The sequence below is a fragment of the Condylura cristata genome, unplaced genomic scaffold (assembly GCF_000260355.1).
Source record: "Condylura cristata isolate star-nosed mole 26May11 unplaced genomic scaffold, ConCri1.0 scaffold00009, whole genome shotgun sequence".
Classification (NCBI taxonomy): domain Eukaryota; kingdom Metazoa; phylum Chordata; class Mammalia; order Eulipotyphla; family Talpidae; genus Condylura; species Condylura cristata.
Genome location: NW_004567110.1, coordinates 14349644 through 14372121, shown reverse-complemented (window position 1 = coordinate 14372121; position 22478 = coordinate 14349644). Strand labels below are relative to the sequence as shown.

General features: G+C 41.3%; 1 protein-coding gene and 1 long non-coding RNA gene across 3 annotated transcripts in view; one reads left to right on the top strand and one right to left on the bottom strand.

The window, feature by feature from the left end:
• The window catches only part of TNFRSF11B (tumor necrosis factor receptor superfamily, member 11b), a 27538-nt gene extending 23754 nt beyond the window's left edge, over positions 1–3784 (bottom strand). Inside the window, exon 1 of the mRNA XM_004679622.2 lies at positions 3604–3784. Within this exon, the coding sequence (XP_004679679.1) occupies positions 3604–3633 (30 nt within the window). The 5' untranslated portion in view covers positions 3634–3784. The remainder of the gene's footprint in view (positions 1–3603) is intronic.
• Positions 1–22478, top strand: part of LOC105853453 — a 62541-nt gene that overhangs the window by 4695 nt on the left and 35368 nt on the right. The window contains exons 2-4 of one of the 2 annotated variants that reach the window (XR_001145311.1): positions 1274–1451; positions 20403–20529; positions 21796–21865. This is a non-coding gene — a long non-coding RNA (uncharacterized LOC105853453). Of the gene's footprint in view, positions 1–1273; positions 1452–20402; positions 20573–21795; positions 21866–22478 lie in introns of both variants that reach the window. The other variant, XR_001145310.1, reaches the window with a different exon arrangement.

The window sequence follows — 22478 nt, the reverse complement described above, 5'->3', positions numbered from 1 at the left end:
CAGAGAGAGGCTTCACCAGAAACAGAGTGGGGAGCAGAACAGGCAGATCTACAAAGTACACTGCTGAGGGGAGCAGCAGGCGGGTCAAGAGAGGTCTGCCACACCATGTGGTCACCTCCCGGGCAGGCGGGAATCGAACTCATGCGGAAGTGGCTTTAGATTCTCAGTGCTGCGCTTTAACCCGCTGCGCCACCAGAGAGGGCCATAACAATTTTTTATAAAATATAATTGTAATACTATATGTAACTATAATATAATAACCCAATAATCACTCTTTCTTTTCCATAAAGTTGTTTTGGGGAGGGCTGCAATGGAGAAATTCAGGGTGATGGAAATGCTTTTAGTTAATGAGCTACTAAAGAAAATAATACTCCGAAAGCTTTGAGGAAAGGGGAAGGTGCAGGCAGTGAGCTGAGGGCTGCTTAGAGCACAGTCCAGCAGACATGTCCATGGTCAAGAGAGCGGGAATATCTGTGTGTGTTTTGTAACCCTGTGATGATGGGACCACAGGTCTTCTATAACCAAATGGATAAAACATCTGGTGCAAAATGCTTTCTTCCCCAACCAAAAGAATTTGACAACCGTGGTTTTAGACTAAGAAGTAAAATTAAAGAGTCCATTGAAATTAGGTACTGTGCAGAAGGTTGCTAGATGAGAGGCCAGAGATTGCTAGTGACAGAGAACAGGACTGTTTTGGACTGAGAATATGTCATATTCTCCTAGGAACTTCCCAGTGATCATGCTTTTCAAAAAAACAACAAAACAAGCCAGACAAGTACACACTCAACCACTGGGAGAGAAGAAGAAAACCAAACTAAACAACAACAACACAAATCAGAAAAAGCATTATTGTTAAGGAGGATAGACAGATGGGGTGTTTGTCCCAAGAAAATGCATCTAATTTCCCTTAATCCTCACTCCAAGTCCTGGCACCAGAACACAAATTCCGAGTTTAGTGTTGAGAAGTATAAGAGATGGTTGCAGCACTATGTGTTGGGAAGTTTCAGTCACCAATTAAAATGGAGACCTTGGTCAGGATGTTCCGGCTCAGGTGGTTCCTGCGTAACAGTGAAGCTACTAGGGCATGACTTGGTAATGCCCTATCTCACCTCATAAAACAGGTCCCACAGCAATACACAGATGAACACCCCAAAAGAGCTTGATCTTAGTGACCACACCCCTTCACTGCTTGCCTACCAGCGTGTTCTCTGCTCTCAAGGGGGGCATCTAGAATTTTACATTGTCACACAATTTTACCTTCTCCACTTTTTAGGTTTCAGACTCCTGGATTTTATTTCCAACAATGAAACCTTCGAGGTAATAGTTAATGGCCCCCTCTCCTTCGAGAACTGTCAGCAATTCAGTCCCACAATGCATTTCTTCTAGATTGCTGGAATATTATTCATGACAGGATGCGAGAAGCTAGAGTTAACATGGAGCATCTGGCAAATGTGAGTATTTTATAGGAGAGAAAACTAAATCTTAAGAGAGATCTAAGTTTCATATAGTCATTTAAGAAATTAAAGTAGTAGTATTTGAATTTTGGTTCAATATTGTTAACCACTTCACTACAGCTTCCCTGAAATGGTCCCAGAGCGCAAGATCTTTCATGAAACCAAGTCATTAAGTACTTAATCTTTTGTGGCTTTCACTGTGCATACAGTTGCTTGTTCAATATCTGCCTTCCCCAGTAGGCTACAAGTCTGTCAGGACAAGAACGGTGTCCATCTTTTTCTCCACTCTGTCCCTATTGACTAGTGGGATGCTGATTATACAAAGAAACTGTGGTGCTTCCATTTTCTAGAACTGAGCGTCTGCATTTACAAAAGAAATCTAGGCTCTTTGTGTGTAAGTACAAAGTGTCGAGTTATTTATATAATGAAGTCAATCTCAGAAACTATTGAAAAGGTGAAATCTTTCCTACTTAGTGTTTCCTTATGTTCAAGAAGATGATAACATCTTCTCTTCTGATAATGTGCCACCATCTATAATCAGTAGTATTGGGTATGTGTATACCTAGTACCCTATACAGACCACAGTTCAAAAACATTTGATTAGTTATCTAGGAGCATTTATTATTGGGTACACATATTATTTAATGGAAGTTCAGAAATTTAGGTCACCAATATTATATTTATTAATAATTAAATCTCTCATTAAATACAAAGGATTGGGAAGACTGCATACCTCCAGATCATGATTAGCTAGTCAAAAACTAAAATGATCAAGTCAAGTATGGTATAGTTATGCAGTGAAATACTATACAACAACAAAAATTGATGAACTATTATACATTCAACAGGGAAGATGATTTCACAACAGAATCTAAGTGAAAGAAACCAGAAGCAGAAAAGTATATAAAGTCTATTTATATAAAGCTCAAATATATGCAAGCTTCGTTTATGGTATTAGATGTCAGAATATTGATTACTTTGGCCAAGGACATAGTAATGAGGGAGACTAGGGGAACTTCCCATGCTGGCGATGGAGTTATTTCTTGCTCTGAGTATTAACTCACTGATGTTCACTTTGAGAAACTTTCCAACCTAGTTTTCTTTGGTTACTTTGGTATTTGTTAAACTTATTTATGTTTGTTTATCCTGAGAACTAACTTGAAGACTTTTTAGCCTTCTAATCACTATTTATGGGGGTGATTAGAAATTCAAATCTTTATTCCAACATGCTCAAAACATATATGTGATTTAAATATGGGTTTTCCTACCCTTTCATGAATGTATCATTCACATACGAGTGCAATCCACTCTCCAGTGATATAAATCATTGGAGGAAATAAATACATTAGAAATAATTGTTCATAAAATAATCTACCCACAAATCTTATTAATTTGATCAGTGAAAATCCAAATTAAAAAGAAAAAAGAAGCTAAGCTATGTCAGAGTTTCCTTTCTTTTGCAAATAGTATGTTAAAAATAACTTTCCACTCTATGTTGTGATATATACTAGAATATAACCTATTTTAGCCCACTAATACTTTTTCACGGTATATTTAAGTTGTGAATTGGAATAACCCATCTTAATAATAATAATTCATTAAATTGTTAAACTTCATAGATAGGAAATAGATGTGTCTGAGATCTATTTTTGGTACTAATTATTCAAAACTTCCATACTACACAAGTAAGCAATGTATTTAATGATGTATCATATCATACTTGCCAAATTTTATTCTAAGTTTTAAGACTGACATCAGCCAACTTTTTGATCCTAAGAGACCACTTAACAGCCAATAATAAGCAATAATATAACAATAATAGAGTCTAGCTAAATGGATGAATTAAACGAGGGTGTTAATAATCTGAGAATAACAACAGTTAAAATAAAAAATATAGAAACCAGCCAAACACAAAAGATCTGCAGCTGCTTTCTTCCCTCCATAAACCTAGCTGAAACTTCCAGTGCAAAGGGACAGAGAAATAAGTAGCTTGAAAGAGGTGTCCTGCTCCAACCTGACCCCAAACCTCTCCTGGGAGACGGAGCGAGATGACCTCTGTCCCCATTAATCGCGGGAGGTCGGGCCGGGGCCGGGGCGCGCGGTCTCTGCGGGCGCGCGGGCCCCAGCCTCCCCGCCGCCCGGGACTTACCACTAGCGCGCCCCACAACAGCTTCTGCATTGTGGTCCCGGGAAACCTCAGGCGCTCGGAGGCGGCGGCGGCGGCGGCGGCTGGGTGCGCTACGGTGCGACTCTGCAGCTCGTGCGCCCGTCACGTTTTATAAAGAGCCGGGCAACAGGAAGTGTCGGCTTGGCTTTGATCTCCTTCCCTATCTGGACCAAACTTTGCACCTTTCTTTTTTAGGAACCTTGGGTGGGGGTTAGGGCGGACAGCGGGGGGGGGGGCGGGGGAAGGATGCGTAAAGCTCCGGGGTTCACCCTTTCAGAGCCCGGGAGGGGGGGAAGGGGGGGTTGGGGTGTGCGGAATACTGTGAGAGGTGGGGGGTCGGGGAGGGGCGGGGATGTCTGGTCTCTAGGAGGGTGGAAAAAAAGTCACCCGGCCGGGGAACAAGGCGGCCGCTGTCTCCGCACTGCTTTGAGGTTTACCGGCCCCTTCCCGCCAGCAGCCGGCGTCCTGGCAGCCGCCACCAGCGGTGGGAGGGCAGGGAAAGGCTGGGTAGCCGCTGTGCCGGTCTCCTCCACCCTGGGCGTCGGATTCAGCCAAGATCCGGGTGCAGTCTGGAGTGCGTCCCAGACACTTTATCCCGCTCTTGTCTGACCCCTGCTTTGTGGGTTCTGAGAGCTGCAATAACAAGGTCTCTTGTTTATGCCCCGCACTTTCTCAGAGCACTATTGGGGGACGAGAAAGTGTGTGTGGGGGGGAGGGTTGCAATCATTCATTCCCAACTTTACACAGACCCTGAAGAAGAAGGAACTTCTCCAACTCTGGGTCTAAGCTTGCACTTTCCCCCTTCCACTTCTTGTTATCTAGCTTCTTTTGAGAGAGCAGAGCAAACCAGCACCGGGGAAAATCCTGCCTTTCAGGAAAATCCTTACAGACTTCGGGGTTAGCTAGAAGACTGTTTTCTTCACCAACACCATCCTCATTAGAGCTATGGGCGCCTTCCTAAGTGTCCACCAGATTGAACTTTTAAAGTTGCTTCTTCAAGTTCTCTCCGCTGCCCAATAGTTCTTGGCAGAGGTCGGTACTTTGCAATAAAATAAAGGGTTTTGCAATCCTCACCCACAACAGGGATCCTCATCTCAAAGTTGGACCCTGTGACTTCTAAATGTAGTCCCATTCCCAGGAGTCCAGATGATCCATTAGGTCTGATTGTCACCACACTCTGCTGACAGATGCCGAAGCAGTCGCTGCAAGCGGGCTGCCACATTAAAGTCACGAGCTCAGGGATCTGTCTCTTGAATAGCCCTGTCCTGTTCTTCACCAGAATTGAAGAAATTGAAGGGGAAGAACCAGGCAGCCCCCCTCCACCAGAAGGGCTGGAGTATAAACCACGGATCACCAATATTGCTCCCTCAAACATCTGTCCTTCATTGGACATCTTCCACCCCAAGTTCAAAGTGGACCCAGAGATGGAGTAAAAAATATTTAAGAGAGAAAGCTCTTTGGCTCTGCTGTGAATTACAGAAAACAGAGGATCTCATTTATCTTTGGAAGAACATAACAGCATGGCTGTTAGTAAGTGAATTTGCAAATGATGAAGATCCATGGCAAGGACAAAGCTGTGTGACTCCACAACAGCCCCTGAACTTGAACTTACCTCTGACACCCACAACTTGAGCTACAAACATTTCGAGTTATTGTGGGACTCCATTCAAATGTTCATAGTAAAGCACTTTATAAATGGCAGTGCTGCATTTCTTTTTTAAGGATATTTGTCTAGGGTATTATTCAAAACCATTTTTTTTTGTCTTAGACTATAACATAGTGCTAAGAAACTCAACTCAAACTGAAGAAATAGATCAAGAATTGAGTCCTACATGTTAACCCTGGCAAGATTTTATGCCTCTCAATGTCTGTGTTCACTCATCAGTAAGACAAAATTACTGATATTACAGAAATATGCAAAGAAACAAGTAAATGCATCTTTAAAACAAATTGTGACATACATGATGTTGATCACTAATTGTGAAAATTAAATAAAATAATGCATAGGAGGTAAGTGAGCTTGGTGATATCCCACCAGAAATACGCACTAAATTATGGCATGATTGTTCTAGCCTGGTAAAGATACTTGTCTTTAGAACCAGACATTGGATTTGAACTTCAAACCTACTAGGTACCAACTTTATAACCTAAGGCAAGTTGTAAATGGCAGTGCTATAGTGTGTAATCTATTTGTGTTTTGGTTTTATCTCTTTATTTATATAATGAAGATAAAATTTGTACCTGCCTTAGGGAATTATAAAGTTACAATGAGGATGACATTAGCTAAAGCATATCAAACACTTCAAACAGTGTCAAGTAATAATAAGTGCTCATTATTTGCTAGTTCATTAATTGCCATTATTTTTATTATTTTAGATTTATTTATTTATGCATACAGAACTGGGGTACAGTCCAGAGGTGCAGGGGTGATGAGAGGATTCACCAGAGACAGAGTGGGGAGCAGAACAGGAAATTTACGAAATACACTGCTGAGGGGAGCAGCAGGCGGGTCAGGAGAGGTCTGCTGCACCACGTGGATCACTTCCGGGGCCAGGGATGGAACTCATGCCAAAGTGGCTTTAGCTTCTTAGTATTGTGCTTTAACCCATTGCACCACCAGGCAGGGCCCAATTGCCATTATTTTTATCTAAGGTTTTCATAAGGAGATTGTAAGAGTCCCAGGTGAATCTAGACAGTTTCTCAAGGGCAGCAATCATGTATTTTGCTGTGGTATTCCTTGAAGCTTCTAGCTCAGAATCTGTTGCTGAGTAACTACTTAATAAATAATAGTAATAGTGGTATTGGGGTGGTGTGTGTGTGTGTGTGTGTGTGTGTGTGTGAGTGTGAGTATGTCTGTTGGGGTTAGGTAATTAGCTGTAATCTTGAGAGATTTATCTGGAGTCACAGAGCACATTATGTATTGACTGTGTAGCTCAGGAGCCAACTGTGGGCCATTGATTAATCATCCACTGACAAGAAACAGACACTGGGAGTTATTGGTCATTTCATTTGTTAAATTCATGGAGCAGGCTCCTGCATCCCCCTAAGTCTTCCCATGTGACCTGCTACTGTGGCCAACGAGTCCTGAAGTTTCCAAAGCTAAAGTTCATCTTAAGCTTGAATTGGAATAGACCCAGGGATTTAGGACTGAACCCAAGAGAGAGGACATTGGGACATGAACTTGGCTGACTACATTCATCTTTCTGTGGCAGTTCCCTCTTCAGCAGAGGCCGTCATTGGCATTAAACAGAGTGTCCCATAAAAGTAACCATCTGTTTCTGGGCACCAGATATGTGTGATGCTGACTGTCTAGGTGATGTCACATCAGATAATCCTCCTCCTCTCTTGCTGAATTATGCCCCATGTTAACACATTTTCATGGCCCATATTTCTGATTGTCTCTGTCTCCATTTCAGCTACTCCTATGCCTTAGAGAAATGGTGCTGCACATTTGGGAGCTCCCAGGGAAAAAACATTTCATCTTTTTAGTGCAGGAGCAAAGCACCTATTATAGCAGGCCATTTATAATCATGGTAATGAAAATGCGTGGAACTCAGGACAGGAATTGATATAGGTCATTTGGGAGACAAGTCGTGCAGTAGACTCTGCAGGGACTGATCAAGTGTCTAGATCACCTAAGCTCTCACACTTGAAAATTGCAAATACTAGCTCTGAGGTTCTGTATCTGAAAGGTTATTAACTAAAAGAACAAGAACTTACTCCTTGTTATTTTGTTGTTATTAAAACAAATCTGTTTCAGATTTCATACAAGGATCGAAAGAAAGGAGAAACATCATGTAGCTAGTCTACTGAGTTTATTATGCTTTGTTAACATTTGTCAGTTCACTAACAACCACAATTTTATTCTATTAATGTTCTAATCAAAGCTATGTGACTTGTAGACTGGTGTGCAGATAAGAATGTGTACTTGCTTTAGAAAATAATGTACAAAAGGGCAGGGTTGTGGCTGAAGTGCTTTCTGATGAAGTCATCAATTGCTGAAGGTTCTGCTTATAATATAGGTCAGGTGTCAGTGGATGCTAGTTACGGTTTCTTGCTTAAAGGCAGTGACTCAACACTGTCCCTTTTTTATTAAAATAATGTGCTCATTGAAAATCCATTTGAATTAAACAATCTCACAAATATGTAAAAGTAGGCAAGGCTTGCACTCCATGGGGGAAAATGAGATACAGTGGACATCCTGGTCCACTGTGATTTTTAGCAACTTTCTGTGAAATGAGTGATTTGACTGGTGGGGAGGAAATGGTGGAGTAGGAAGAGTCATTGAGCAGGGAAGCTGTGGTGTCTGCATGCCTCAAGGTGGGAGGGAGTTTGGCCTGCAGGACCAGAGCATGGACATCGAGGCATTGCACGGACTGGAAGAGTCTGGAGAGGTGAGTGGTCAGTGGACAGGCAGCAAAGACTCTGGTCTTTCTTCAAAAGATCTTAGGAAACCCCAGAGGGCTCAAAGGGAGTGACACAATCATTACCATCTCTGTGGACTGGAAATCCGCTGAACTTCACTCTGACAACTTCTTAGAGCCATGGGTCTCTCAAAACATAGACATGCTAGAGAAAACCCTCTTAAACTAAAAATCACGGCAGAAATGCAAAGATATATTTTTTTTTGCAAAGATATTTTTATTGGTTTAACTAGGCTTAAACTTCTTTAAATGTGTAAGGTTAAATCTTCTTAGTGTTAATCCTAAGATGGTGGAACCTCCATCTCCACTTCCCTTCCACCTCTTATTCCTCTTTGCAAAAGCTCCCACTGCTGGTAATCCTCTTATGATCTTTCAGGGAAAGTTTGTTATATGTAAGCATGTGTTTATGGATCGACAGTCCATGTGTCATGCAGAAAGAGCATACTCTGGTGTCACAAAGGGAGGTTTTGTCACTTCACTTTTTTTCTGTTTTATGTCAGCATTGTGTCCAAGGGCTGTCAAAGGCAGCACTTAGTTCATGGACTTAAAGAACAGTTGAGAAGTCAAACAGATGGTGAGCCAGCCTAAAGATGAGGAAATCCATAATGCTGTTACCTCCCTATCCCAGAGAATTCAAGGTGAAGTGTTGGGAACTCGGCCCACCTGGAGAAAGCTGGAAGCACCAGCATGATGGTATTCAAGCTCTGAGGAGACAGAGATATAAGATTACTGACCTTCAAATCTCCTGCCAGCACTTTCTGTCAGCCAAACACAGACAAGAGCCAAATGGGGAAAACAACCCATGTCTGAGAGCTCTCCAGTGATACAGAGAACAGACATGCAGACCACTCAAGGACAGGCCCAGGCAGGTAATGATGGCTCATTCTTTTTCCCCACAACGCAATATTCTAGCATCTGAATCTAATTTCCCTGTCACTCTTCATCTTCACAAAATCACCAGTCCTATTGAATCAGGCCTCTAACCAGGTGACCCTATTTAAACTTGCTTACCTCCTAAAAACCCTGTCTTCAAATACAGTCACCTTGAGTGGGGGACCTTCAAAACATAATATGGGGGGACACTTTCCAGGCTGTAACAGCATAGCTCTGCCCCCCCAACTCTCATGCTTAACTTTCAAGAAAGTTTAGGTTTTAAAAATAATTGTTGCATAGTGCTTAATAAATAGTATGGAATTATAACTGTAATGCCATTCTTTCCTTCTCCCTTAAATTTATTTTTTCCACCTTTGTGTACTCTCTTTCTCTGACTTCAGTGTAACGAAGTAGCCCCCATGGGTCAGGCAGTTCCCATTCATGCCTATATTTCCCTGGCTCCCTAATTCTTTTTCCTTTTCTGTTTCACCACCCCATCAACGATCTGGTTTCTATGACTATATGTGGTTGGGAAGCTACTGGCAAGAAGGAACTCTTGTATTTTAAAGTTTTATTTAAAAAGTTTTATTTAAAAAGTTTTATTTAAAAAGTGCTGTTACATTAAATCACACCATACAACCATGCTCTTGAGCAGAGGAAAACTTACCAAAACTTTCTGTCCTTGCAAGGCACATCACAATTTTCTTGCTGAAGTTATAGTCCAAGATTACACCAAGTTCATCTTATCAGTGGGTGGAGAAGCTGGGAAAGAGGAATAAAACAGCAACAGACCAAACCTGTGTTGGTTATTCTCAGCACCCAGGGGGAAAGACAACTCCTGACTAATAAAAGCCTTGTTTGCCGATCAGTCTAGCCAACTCCACTAGGGTTTCTAGAAACTCAGGTATCCACCCAGTGCCTACATAGTCCCAAGAAACTGGCTTGTTAATTAAACAGGAAGGCATATCCACAGCTCACCTGGAAGCTTCTGGACCTAGAAGCTTCTGGACCTATACATGTTTATATAGGAAAAGCGTTCTACATTCCCACTAAGAGTACCAGAGTTCCTCTTCAGAAATCCTCGCAAACATTCAGTCATCTCTAGTATCAATTCAGAGATTCTCCCCTGTGCCCACGCCCCATACAATGCATGTGCACCTGGTTACATATCGATAAGGATCCTGAGAACTGTGTTCTTAAAAGCCAATTAGGTGCTTCTAACTGGGAAAGTCCCCTCCTTTAAAACCTTGAAAAAATAAAGGTTTTTATGAGGTGGTTTTCAGAGAGACTAGCCTTTAAGAGAGAGAATGGCTTCCTAAAACAATCATTGCCTATAAAAGGCTTAGCCTTAGAGGTATCTTTAGGCGCACAATTTTAAGAGTGGAATATAATCTTAACTACTAAATGTTCAGCTGAAGGAACATCATTAGTGAAGTCAGGAAAGAAAGTCTGTCTTGTACCAACAAAGTAACCTATCATTCCTCCACTCACCATGTATTTACTTAGTGTCTGGTAGGAGGCAGACATTGTATCTTGTACTCTTACTATAGAGACAGCTAATCTGCAAACTTCTGTAGCTTACAGTCAGGTTCTGTAGCTTACAGTCAGCTTATCGTCTCCCTTCCCAACCTGAAGTAAACTTGGAATCTCTTCAGATGGTGATAGAACAATTTCAGAAATGCACTGAGGAAGTCTGGATGATGGTGGTTGATTAAGAAGAGACTATACTTTAGCCTTAGCCAGGGCGGAAGTAGGAGTGTCACTAGGATGATTATCATCAAACCCTTAAGTCCTGCACAACAGAGAGTGAGTCTTTACATACTCTCTTAATATCAAGTGTCTTTGGCCAAATCAGTTTCTTCAAGTCTCTAAGTTTTATAGTCCCTAAGATACTTCATAAGGTTACTCAGAGAATCAATAATATATATCAAGGAATTCGTGAGTCTTTAAGTGCTATGTATCTTTCCCTCACTGTTAATAAACCATGTTTTCTTGACCCCATGTTCTGAGTTAATCCCGATGTATACAGATGGGTGAAATAAAACAAAATAGTAAAATAGTTATATCAAAAGAAATAGTCATGCTAAATGTATATGATTTCTTGCATTGTTAAAAGTTTCTACATATTTTCTGGATGCTTAGTGTTTAATTGTTCCCTAAGTAAGTATAGCAATAATATTTTTAATGCCTAAAATTTCTAAGAAAATATGCTAAGTATTAGCTTCCATCATTAGCTTCGATCTTGTAGACAGATCACTATTTCCATTTTACCAGAATGAGGATGGGGCTCAGACAGGTTAAATAATCTGAATTCCAAAATCTTGTGAATGGATTTGAGTCCAGACAGTCTAATTCTAGAGTCTGTAATCTTAACAACTAGTTCTGCTGCCTACAATATATTAAAGGGTTTTTCAAGCTAGAAGTCAACTTTGTCATGCAGAATGATTAGGTATTTGGCATATCTTGATTGCCACTAGCACTTAAAAGTAAATGAGTATTAGATCTTTTCTGAGATCAAAGTCTGCTATATGTATAGCAAGTACAGGTATTTATTAGTAAGCAGATCCCAAGGCTCACATAGTATTAACTGATACCTTGATGAAACCCAATCTTGTCTATTTTTTTACCCCCTCTGGACACAATTTGCATGACTGTTTGACCTGTAGCAAGTGAGACTGGCCATGTGTGAAATGCAGCCACTTTTCCTCAGTTAGGCAAACAGATATTCCTAGAGTCAGAGGCAGAAGTCAGCATGTTTCAGGATAGAACCGAGTACACTAATCTTAAAAGTATTTTATCCCTAAAGGTTTTATTCTCTTTGATACTTTGATAAAGGGGACTTCTTTCTGAATTTCTTTTTTGGGGTAGTTCATTATTAATGTATAGAAATGCAACTGATGCAACAGATGTGTGTGTGTGTTAATTTTGTATCCAGTATTTTTACTGAATTCATTTACTATTTGTATCAGGATTTTCTACATGTTATAACTTGCCATCTGCAAAAAGAGATAATTGCACTTCTTTCACTTGGGTGATTTTTACTTCTTTTTCTTCTCTAATTGTTGTGGCTAGGACCTCTAATTCTATGTTGAATAGGAGTAGTGAGAGTAAGCGTCTTACACTTGTTCTTAAAGGAAAGCCTTTTAGAATTTTTTTTTTTAGATTTATTTATTTATTCATACAGAACTGGGGTACAGGCCAGAGATGCGGAGGGTTAGAGGATTCACCAGAGACAGAGTGGGGTGCAGAACAGGCAGATCGATGAAGTACACTGCTGAGGGGAGCAGCGGGTGGGTCAGGAGAGGTCTGCCACGCCATGTGGTCTCCTCCGGGGCAGGCGGGAATCGAACTCATGCGGAAGTGGCTTAAGCTTCCCTGTGCTGTGCTTTAACCCGCTGCGCCACCAGGGAGGGCCCAGGAAAGCCTTTTAAAATTTTTAAACATAAAATGTCACACTACAGAGGGATTAAATAACCTGAATACAAAGAACCGTAAGAGCTTACTAGAAACAACTATGTGCCTACTGACTAGACACCTAGAAGAAATGGAAAAAATTCTTGGAAGCATACAACCGGCCAAGACTAGGAAGAAACAGATAAAAGCTGAACAGGTCAATTACTAGGAAGGACATTGAATCAGTAATCAAAAATCTCTCAACAAATAAAAAGTCCAGGACCAGATGGTTTAACTGATGAATTGTGCCAAACCTTTACAGAGGAAGTAATACCAATCCTTCTCCATCTCTTCCCAAAATTTAAGAGGAAGGAAACCTCTAAACTCATTCGAAAAGATGAACATTAATCTGATACCAAAGCCAAACAAGGACACTGCCATAAAGAAAATCACAGGCCACGATTCCCGATGAGCACATACGCACATTTCCTCAACAAAGTACGAGGAAACTACACTCAACAGCACATTGAAAGGATCATACTTCATGACCAAGTGGAATCCTGGGTGATTCAGTGTGTTCAGGTCAATAGTTGTGATGTACTGCGTGAACAGAATGAAGGCTAAACATCATGTGATCTGTTCAGCAAATGCAAAAAAGGCATTTGGCAAAAATCAACATTCTTTCATGATAAAAACTGTCAAATTAGGTATCAAAGGAATGTACCTCAATGTTAATAAAGGCTACCAAGGACACACCCATAGCTTACATCATACTCATGGATTTTGAAAATAAAGGGCAAAGAACTGGGTATGTTCTATAGTCACACAGGGTGGAAAGGCTGTTAAAATACTAAAGCCTGGTGTTTCTCCAGAGTTTATTTTCATTATTAGCCCCAGAGGAAAACACTTTAAGATAATTTAATTTACTTTAAAGAAGTTAAATATTAAACCTTTTTTTTTTTCAGGTAGTGCTGTGTTTTCAAAGTCACAAAACCCTTGCAATATTTCACTTTTTTCATCTGATCTTGCCCCACCCAAGTAAGATTTGCCCTCCTGCAGAATATATCACTCCCATTGAGGGGCATGCTTTATCCAGTTCTGTGCCTTTAACTCTACCAACAAGAACCCATTACACCACCGATATGCTAGGTAAGAAGTCTCTGATGTTGATGGGAGACAGACAGGGATGACTCCCTGGAAAATGGACCTTCTGGTGGAATCATAATGTACTTCCATGGAAGTGGGAATCCTGGTTAAGGGAACTGTCTGCCTCGACAGGTCAATTAAACTGATTCATAGAAACCTATGAGTTTCTATAGGATCACCCAGTGCCGAAATATATATATATATATATATATATATATATATATATATATATATATATTTGTATCAGTCTTCATTTTATATATTTTTTCATCTCTGTTGTAATCCCGATGGACTTCCCACCACCATTTCACCCATGTTCCATCACCATAGTCCCGTGTTCTCTTCCTGCCCCAGTTTTGATACTATTCCCCTCTCAGCCCCTTAGAATGTCTCTGATTTATAGTGATGAAATATTCTAAAATAAATCAGAGACATAATAAGAGGAGTCCAGAACAAGGGAGTGCACAGAGAAAGAGTTATGTGCAGGGAATAAGACTTCTAGAGATTTGGCTGGGGAAGAATACAGACAACATGTAAACAGAGGAGTAAGCAGGTGAGAGTTGTGGAACTGAGAACTGGCATGGTCATGTTTGGGGTCCTAGTGGGAAGAACTGTGCCTTGATTGCTTCTCCCAAAAGACACACTGCAGGAGGGACTGTAGTGAGGCAAAGGCACATTTATAAACTAGACCCCTGGGGAAGGTGGGCTGCAGCAAAAGCTGGGAACAAAGTCTAGGTCTAGAAATAATCTGGTCGGGGAGCCCAGAAATGCTCTCTTGGCGAGAGAGAACCTCCTGACTGGGAGTTGTGAATCCAAGAAAGCTGCAGGTCCTCTGCCCCCCAATGAGGAAGTAGGTTCACATCAATTTTGCATTCAATTTAGAAAGTCCTTGCCTATGAGTCTCAGGCATTTTTGTTGCTCAGTTTTAAACAACTGTTGGTAGCTTGATAATATTGTAGTATCATCATTTACTATGTTCCAAGATGTATATGTCCTGGGTTCTTGTCCAGAGAGTCGTTCCAGAATTGTCATTGTTATATAAATGAGAGTTGTTGTTTTCCTCTCACTAGGGCATCCACACGCTCACTGGGCCAATAAATGGGATCACCCTTTGCAATTTTGTACTCTGGGGACAGCTCAGATCTCAGGCAGCTGATTCTCCTTGGCAGGTGTGGGATGTGTAATTGAGTCATTCTGGAATCTCAAAGAGGTGTTTGTTAAAGGGAGCCACAAACAGTAACTGATTCAGGGGCTCCTTGGGTTCCAAACAGCCTGGTACTTACCATAGTTTACATTTGAAGGAAGCTCTACTGGTTCTTTAGTGACTGTTAGATGAAGGGGAGATGAAAGGAATACAAAAGCAGAAGTCCCAACAGTTGGGTGTCATAGGAAGGGTGGAAGAGGGAGTTTCTGTGGGCTTGTGTTTAAACCATGTAAGATAAGGCTAAAATAGCATAGGATAAAGATCAGACAAATGAGTAGCCACTGTGGTCAAGTCCTCTGGGACTCTTTTAGATTAAAAACAAGAGAGCAGAGTGTGGCTTTGGCTTTGAAGCTGCCTTGCTGTATGTCCTTCATTTCTCTCAGTTTCTCCATCTGTATAATGGAGTCGCTGGTCACAGTAGACCTTTCATACAATAGTGTATTAAGTTGGAAAATTCATGCAAAGCACTTAGAACAATGGTTGGCAAGCAGTGAGCTCTCCATGACCGTTAACGCCTGTCTGTAATCTGTTTCATGGAAGCTGCTTAACTGGGATCGGGTGGACATGGCTGTCTACGCCAGTGAATGGGTAGATTTTAGACTTTCACAGAATGTTCATGCTAAAGTTACTACCTGTGAAAGTATAAATTTGATATTCAAAGCAGAAAATCTCCAGCAATCATGGTAGTCCTGTCAGCTGAGATGTGGGTCCTAGTTCTTCCAGTGTGTCAGCCCTGTGCCAAGCACTGCAGAAATCTACCCAGGCTGATGTCCAAGCATCTTTCTTGACTTCTGAGAGTTTGTTTGTTTGTATGTTTGTTTTACCTACTCTCTTAATCAGAACTTGGCCTATGCTGTTTCACATGCTTTTTAAAATGTTCCAGAAAGAAAGTAGTGGCAGAAGGTCTGAAGGTATATGATCCAATAATGGTATGAAGTGTTTGGGAGTTTGGGGGGGTAGAAAGGGTACAACTGAATTGGAGTGGGGAGGAATAGCTAGAAATGCATCCTGAAAGAAAGGAAGCTGGGAAAATGAACAAGCCTTTGAAAGACAGACATAGAAAGGCATGGATTTCAAGAAGGGAATGCAAGGTGACTGAAGGACCAGAGGAGGGTGGAGGTGGGTTGTGTTGATGGTGGTGCTGGTAGTGGTTTTAGAAGGACAGTTGCTTGGTATGTGGCCTCAGCAGAGGGAGGAGGAGAAATCTGCAGCCCTGCACAGGGATGAAGGCCAAGTGCAGATGGCTTTGAATGCCATGGTCAACTGTTTGATGGGCAGAGGGGACTCAGATGGTTGCAAGCACGAGCAGTCTGGGCTTGAGGCTCCACTGGTAAGTCTCATTGTTGTTTTTCATGATCTTTCTCATGCTTCGTTCCATTTTTCCTTAAATAAAAACAGTGCAGTATCCTAAAGGCACTACTGTTTGCTGCTGAGTTGCCTCCCATTATCCTAACCATATTGGAGGTAAAGTGAAAAGATTACTACATTGTCCTGTTCACATCTCGAGGATTAGGAGGAAGGGGATGGCGTGAGACAATATAACATCTTGGGGTCACTCTATCTGTCCATTTGTTTGGCAAAAGAATCTGCTTTTTCCAAACTGTGTCAAAAGTTGTTGGTTTTTAAGAGATTTATTTATTTATGCATACAGAACTGGGGTACAGGCCAGAGTGCAGGGGTGATGAGAGTATTCACTAGAGACAGTGGGGAGCAGAACAGGCAGGCAGACGAAGTGTACTGCTGAGGGGAGCAGCAGGTGGGTCAGGTGAGGTCTGCTGTGCCATGTGGGTCAGCTTCAGGGCCAGTGATCGAACTCTCACTGAAGCGGCTGCAGCTAGCTTGCAGTGCTGTGTCCTAACCCGTTGCACCATCAGGGAGGGCCCAGTGTCAAAAGTTTCAATAAGATCAATGGTCCTTAATCATTAATTATAGCTCTATTGCTACCATATTTTTAAATATACTTTGTTATTTTTTTCATTTGAGCCAAAAGATAAAATCCAACATTTCTACACTACCTTTAACTCAACAAATCATCTTTTCATCATATCAAATCCCTTTTCTGTCCTGATAATGAGCATGTAGATAAGTGAAAGTTCGCTGGGTATTTCTATCAGGAGGAAATTAGCCCACAGACAGGGCCACTGACCAGTCCATATTGACACAGTTAGCAAGAAATGGACTCAAAATTAAAGCAAGAACTTGAAGTCTAGGTTCTTTCAAAACATCCTTAGTCCATCAAATTTTGCCACCTGCTTCTATTTAATGCAAGCCATTATCTGTCATTGGACAGTGCTGGTGGTGCTGATGGTGGTATTAGAAGGACAGTTGCTGGGTGTCTGAGTGCCTAAAAATGTAAGGGCATTTTCAACTGTCATTAGAATTTTCCCTTGACTAACTATTTGAGGCCCATAACAGGGCACCAGGATGGAAGACCACAAGAGGTTCAGCTGACATAGAGCAGGCCCTCTGCACCGTGCAGAAACTGGTCAACAGAGTTCAAGGACTTCCCACTGCAGCTGACTTGGCTGTGATTAATATTGTACTTTGTTGATTTTTGGCCTACCCTGTCACCCCCATCTTCTACTCTCTTCACTCCCAGGCCAGAGAGCAGGGAGAATCTGACACTGGAACTCTTCCTTCTCTGGCTCCCTCCTGTCTACGTCAAAGTGGTGAAGGCTTTGGCGCCCCAAGGGCTGGACTTAAGACCACCCTTGGGCAGCTGGGATGATTTCTTTCTAATGGTTTCATGACCTGGGCAGTCAGAAGAAGGATATTTTTGCTTAGCAAGACCTCAGGATTTCATTGGGGAGCTTGGTTTTGGAAAGTTTTTAATGCCCTGGTGAGTTCATAAGAAATGAAAAGAGCTAAGTCATTTTCAAAGAAGTGACTTTTTAGGTTGACATATCAGCTAGTGGGAGCAATAATAGCATAGCTCACACACTTCGTGGCATACTTGTCTAAATGAAGCAGCGAAACCAATCAATCCCCTATTGTTTTGCTTTGCCTAAAGGTTCTCTGATTCCCATACAGAAATGTTGAGAAGCATTTGCAGTTTCTTTAGAACCTTCACGTTAGCCACTTGCCATGGAGGGAAGCTGCAGGAACAGCACAGCTGAGGCTCTGCCTTTCACTGGGGAACGTCCAAGGTGAGCATTGACTGACTGCATTTTAGGGGATATTCCCATGTCTTGCAATATTCTCATCGGAAACTCTTGCCAGTTATCACTCAAAGAAGTTTTGTTGAATGAATGTGAATGAATGGATGGAAGCAGTGTTTTCACTGCCAGGGTGTTAATGCAAATTTTCCCTTTACCTGGAAGGGCCTTTACCTAAACACTCATTCTTACACTTAGTCAGAAAATAAGAAACTTCTAGACGCCAAGCATTGTAGTATGGATACGATGAATATGAATAAGCCAGACTTCACCTGTTCAAGGAATTTATAATCTAGTATGGGAAACAAATCAATGACAAGTTGAAACAGAAGCTGCTAAACAGGAACACACATCATTATAGGAGTTTAAAGAAGGGGAGAAAGGCCCAGAATTGGCAATTCAAGGCCAGGGCCCAACAGTAAACAAACAGGACATAACTGGAATTCAATTTGCAAGCTACTGAACTAAATGATGTTTAATTAGAACTACCATTTTCTGAATAGCCATTATATTTAGGGTCTTTTACCTATTATTTCCAATATCAGATTTTATGGTGCTCATTTTCCAAATGAGGAAACTGAGACTCAAAAACTCGCTTGAGACCACACAACAATTATCACGCCTGTGGGAAGGTTATACCTGCCACTAAAATTAATGACTATAATGTCAATACAAAATTGGTTATTGATTAATGCATACACTCTTTACAACTAACTACTTCTCTGATATTTCTCTATACTATACTTAAGCCCAACCAATTCATTCACCAACTCAAGAAACACTCACGTGAGGTGTCCTGCACAGCTTCCGTTCTCATTGTAACACTTGCTGTCATCTGACACACAAGGTACTTTATTTTATCACTTCTGAGATGCTGCATTATTCAAGTTTTTATATCTCTCATTGAAAAAAAATCAATGACAAGGCAAAACTTGTTATGCCTTTTTTCTTTGTTTATGTATAAAGGTAACACTGCATCTTCAAATCGATGGCACCTGAAATTCCTTCATATTTATATTTAGAATCATATTTATGTTATATTGCTTATTTTATATTCCTCCACCAGAATATAAGCTCTAAGAGGGCAGACCTTGTATCTGCCTTTTCTAACTCTGTGCCCCCATCCATTGGAATGTTGCTGACTAAATCAATGACAGATTAGATGCTGAGTTTCTACTATGTGTCAGTAGATGTGTGATGTGCTCAAAATAGAATGAGGAATAAAACAGACATGCAGTCCTGGAACAAATGCAAATTAAACAGATAGATAAGCACATAAATGAATGTGCAATATTATGTGGTGAGTTGGGGGAAATGAACTAGTTCAAGATGTTGTGGTGAGAATAGATGTGTGGTGTTCCTGGGAAATCAGGGAGGACCCACAAATCCAACATTAGAAGGTGTCTGCTGGGTGAAGGCAATAAATACAGGAATCCAGGCTATAGAACTGCTGGTACTTGTGATAGTTGATCTCGGCCATTTAAATATCTGTATCTGCATGCATTTTTACTTGTGTTTTTGCAGAGATCCTTTTTTTCCCACCCAGATTATCAACTTATCTTTCTGCTAGAATAAGTAGAACACTGGGTTTGGAGACTGTATGCCTGGGCAGTAATTCTGGCTTTGTCCCTATTTTACAATTTAGGGAAATGATGTAAGTGCTCCAGTCCTCAGTACCTTTACTAGTAAAATTAGGAGGTACATTAGTGAATCTCAAAGGTGTCATTGAGCTTTCCCACTTATGTTCTGTAATTATCAACCCACTTTAACATGAAATGATGGGGGGAATCTTCTATGTATTAACCTGAAGTTTTCCATTGGTCACTGGAGGCGTTAAGATGAAAGAAAAGATAAAAATGCAATTCATTAATGTAAAGTGCTTATGAGCTTCAGGAGGAGACTGATACAATGATGAATCCAGTTGAACAAAGCATGGAATTTTCTGGCCCTCTCTGGTGGCGCAACAGGTTAGGATACAGCACTGCAAGCTAGCTACAGCCGCTTGAGTACAAGTTCGGTTTCGATTCCCACCCTCGAGGTGACCGACAGGGCGCAGCAGACCTCTCCTGACCTGCTCGCTGCTCCCCTCAGCAGTGTACTTCGTTGATCTTCCTGTTCTGTTCCCCACTCTGTCTCTGGTGAATCCTCTTACCACCCCTACACCTTTGGCCAGTACCCCAGTTCTATATGCAACAATAAATAAATCTTAAAAAAAAAAAAAAAAAAAAAACACCTGGCCCTCCCTGGTGGCGCAGCAGGTTAAAGCACAGCAGTGAGAATCCAAAGCCGCTTCCGCATGAGTTCGATTCCCGCCTGCCCCAGAGGTGACCACATGGCGTGGCAGACCTCTTCTGACCCGCCCGCTGCTCCCCTCAGCAGTGTACTTCGTCGATCTGCCTGTTCTGTACCCCACTCTGTCTCTGGTGAAGCCTCTCGCCGCCCCTGAGCCTCTGGCCTGTACCCCAGTTCTGTATGCACAAATAAATCTTTAAAAAAAAAAAACCTATGTTTCTTTAATTAAAAAAAAAAAAAGCATGGGATTTTTCTGTTTCTGAAATTTTAACTAAGCATCATTGTCTTTTCCAGATGTCAGCAGATGCCCTGGTTAGTGAAGGCATGTAACCCAGCCTATCGCCAACAGATGGCCAGAGCTATACTGGATTTGAAAGCTATTGGATGAGAGGAAACTTTGATAACCTAAATTTCTACAAAAGTGAGCATTTCTATGCCAGGATAACATGGGAATTGAGAAAAGGGTTAGTTTATTACACTTGAGTGGAGATGGGAGTTGGGAGGCTATGGGATGGGAAAAGATGCTAACAAGGGAAGTTTTGCGGGACATGGATGACTCAGTTGAATTTTTTTATCCCACCCTTCAGGTGTGTATTTCCACACCCCACCCACCACCAAGGTACCCAGAGCCCTCAGTCCCTGGGCTCTCACCCCGCGATGCTTTACACCCTACTCCCCTAAAGGAGCTTCCGTTTTACGGTTAGATTTCTAGGGTGTGTTGGCTTTATCTGACCTTTTGTTTTGTTTCTCTATATTTCCCGTATGAGTGAAACCATCCGGTATTTGTCTTTACCCCTGTAATGGATTTCATGCTTAGTCCCCAACAGCCCTTTGCTTCCTGAATTGTAGGCGTTTAAATGATATTTATTTATTGTTGAATCATAGTCATGGGGATGGAAAAATCAATGTCAAGTGAGGCAAGTGATTAGTAAAATCAGTTATTTTTTTTTTTTCAGGAATGGCCGAATGACAAATTACAAAACATTTAATTTTGTCACTTGGATGGGGGTGACTGTTGATATTTTACTAGGTGGTTAAACTAAAATACTAATTCAACCTTAGGCGATGCTAGTGGTGGTATTCTTTATTTTTTTTAAACCATGTCTAACTTGGCAACACTTACATAATCTAAAATCAAATCAGGGAAAAATCTGAGTTAAATGGAAAAAGACCAGATCCTAAGAAATGAAAATTTACTGAAAACACCATGTGTTGGTTCCAATGAAAATAATGGGTGTGAGATGCACCCAGGGTGTTGGAAAACACGTTGAAGGTACAAACTTCACCAAGGATGCATCAAAGACTTTGAGTCCTTTGGTTAAGGACTCTGTGTCCCTTCCTACACTTCTGCACTCTGGATCACACATGCAAACTCACAGCAAGGAATCCGAAGAGGGTCCCAAATGAATTCATTTTAAAAATCAACTAGATATCTAAGCAGACATCAACATTTTACAAAACATCCTTTGCCTTCTCTCAAGTGCAAACAAACCTGAAAGCCAAAAAGTTGTCTTCTGACTAGAACAAAAAGAATATTCCATAGAAACTTGAGGGAAGACATGAGTCATGGTGTCTGAGGAGTGTGAATTATTTTAAATAACTCAGATGATGTAATGCAGAGACTTCAAAGTCAGTATGAACATGTGCACTGACCCTTCAAAATGACTTCTCCCCTTGTCTTTTTAAGCCTGTGAAGACCTTTGGCGGAACCGTGAGCGCTTGCCTGGAGCATGAAGAGCATTAGAGATGAATGAAAGGTACGGGATTATTTCCTACTGTTCATTCTTGGATGACATGGCCCCATTTTAAAATCACTGGGGCTATTAAACTCCAACCACAATGTATTTTCGGTGTTTTCTTTCTTCATCTGCAGTTTTATTTTTCACTCCACTATGCCCTACCTTTGGTCTCAGGAATGCAAAGGCATGTCATAACACGCAAACTAGGCCATGTGGGACCTTAGGAGGCTGATTTAGCTTTAAGTGTTTCCAATTTCATAGGCTCGGTATGCTGTGTCAAGGCAGGCACATTTTTGCTATATTTTTTTCTTTCTGTCTGGACTAGATTCACAATCTCTTGGGAATCGTTAAATGCTTTTGGCGATCAGCATTCTAACACCACTGTGAGATCCTAGTTCTGTCAAGTTCATTAAGGTAATGCTGGTATTTCTGCACTGCTTTCAGAATTTGTAAATCTGGTGCAGTGGTTCTTCATGTGTCCCTGGAAGAGTTACATAAGGAGATTTTGCCTCCATGCGGGTATCTGCCCGCTGTCATACACCAAAAGCAAATCTCTAGGGTGGGGTTGGCAAACATGTTGGGTTATTCTAATGCACAGATCTAATGCAAACCTTTGTCTATGGAAATCATA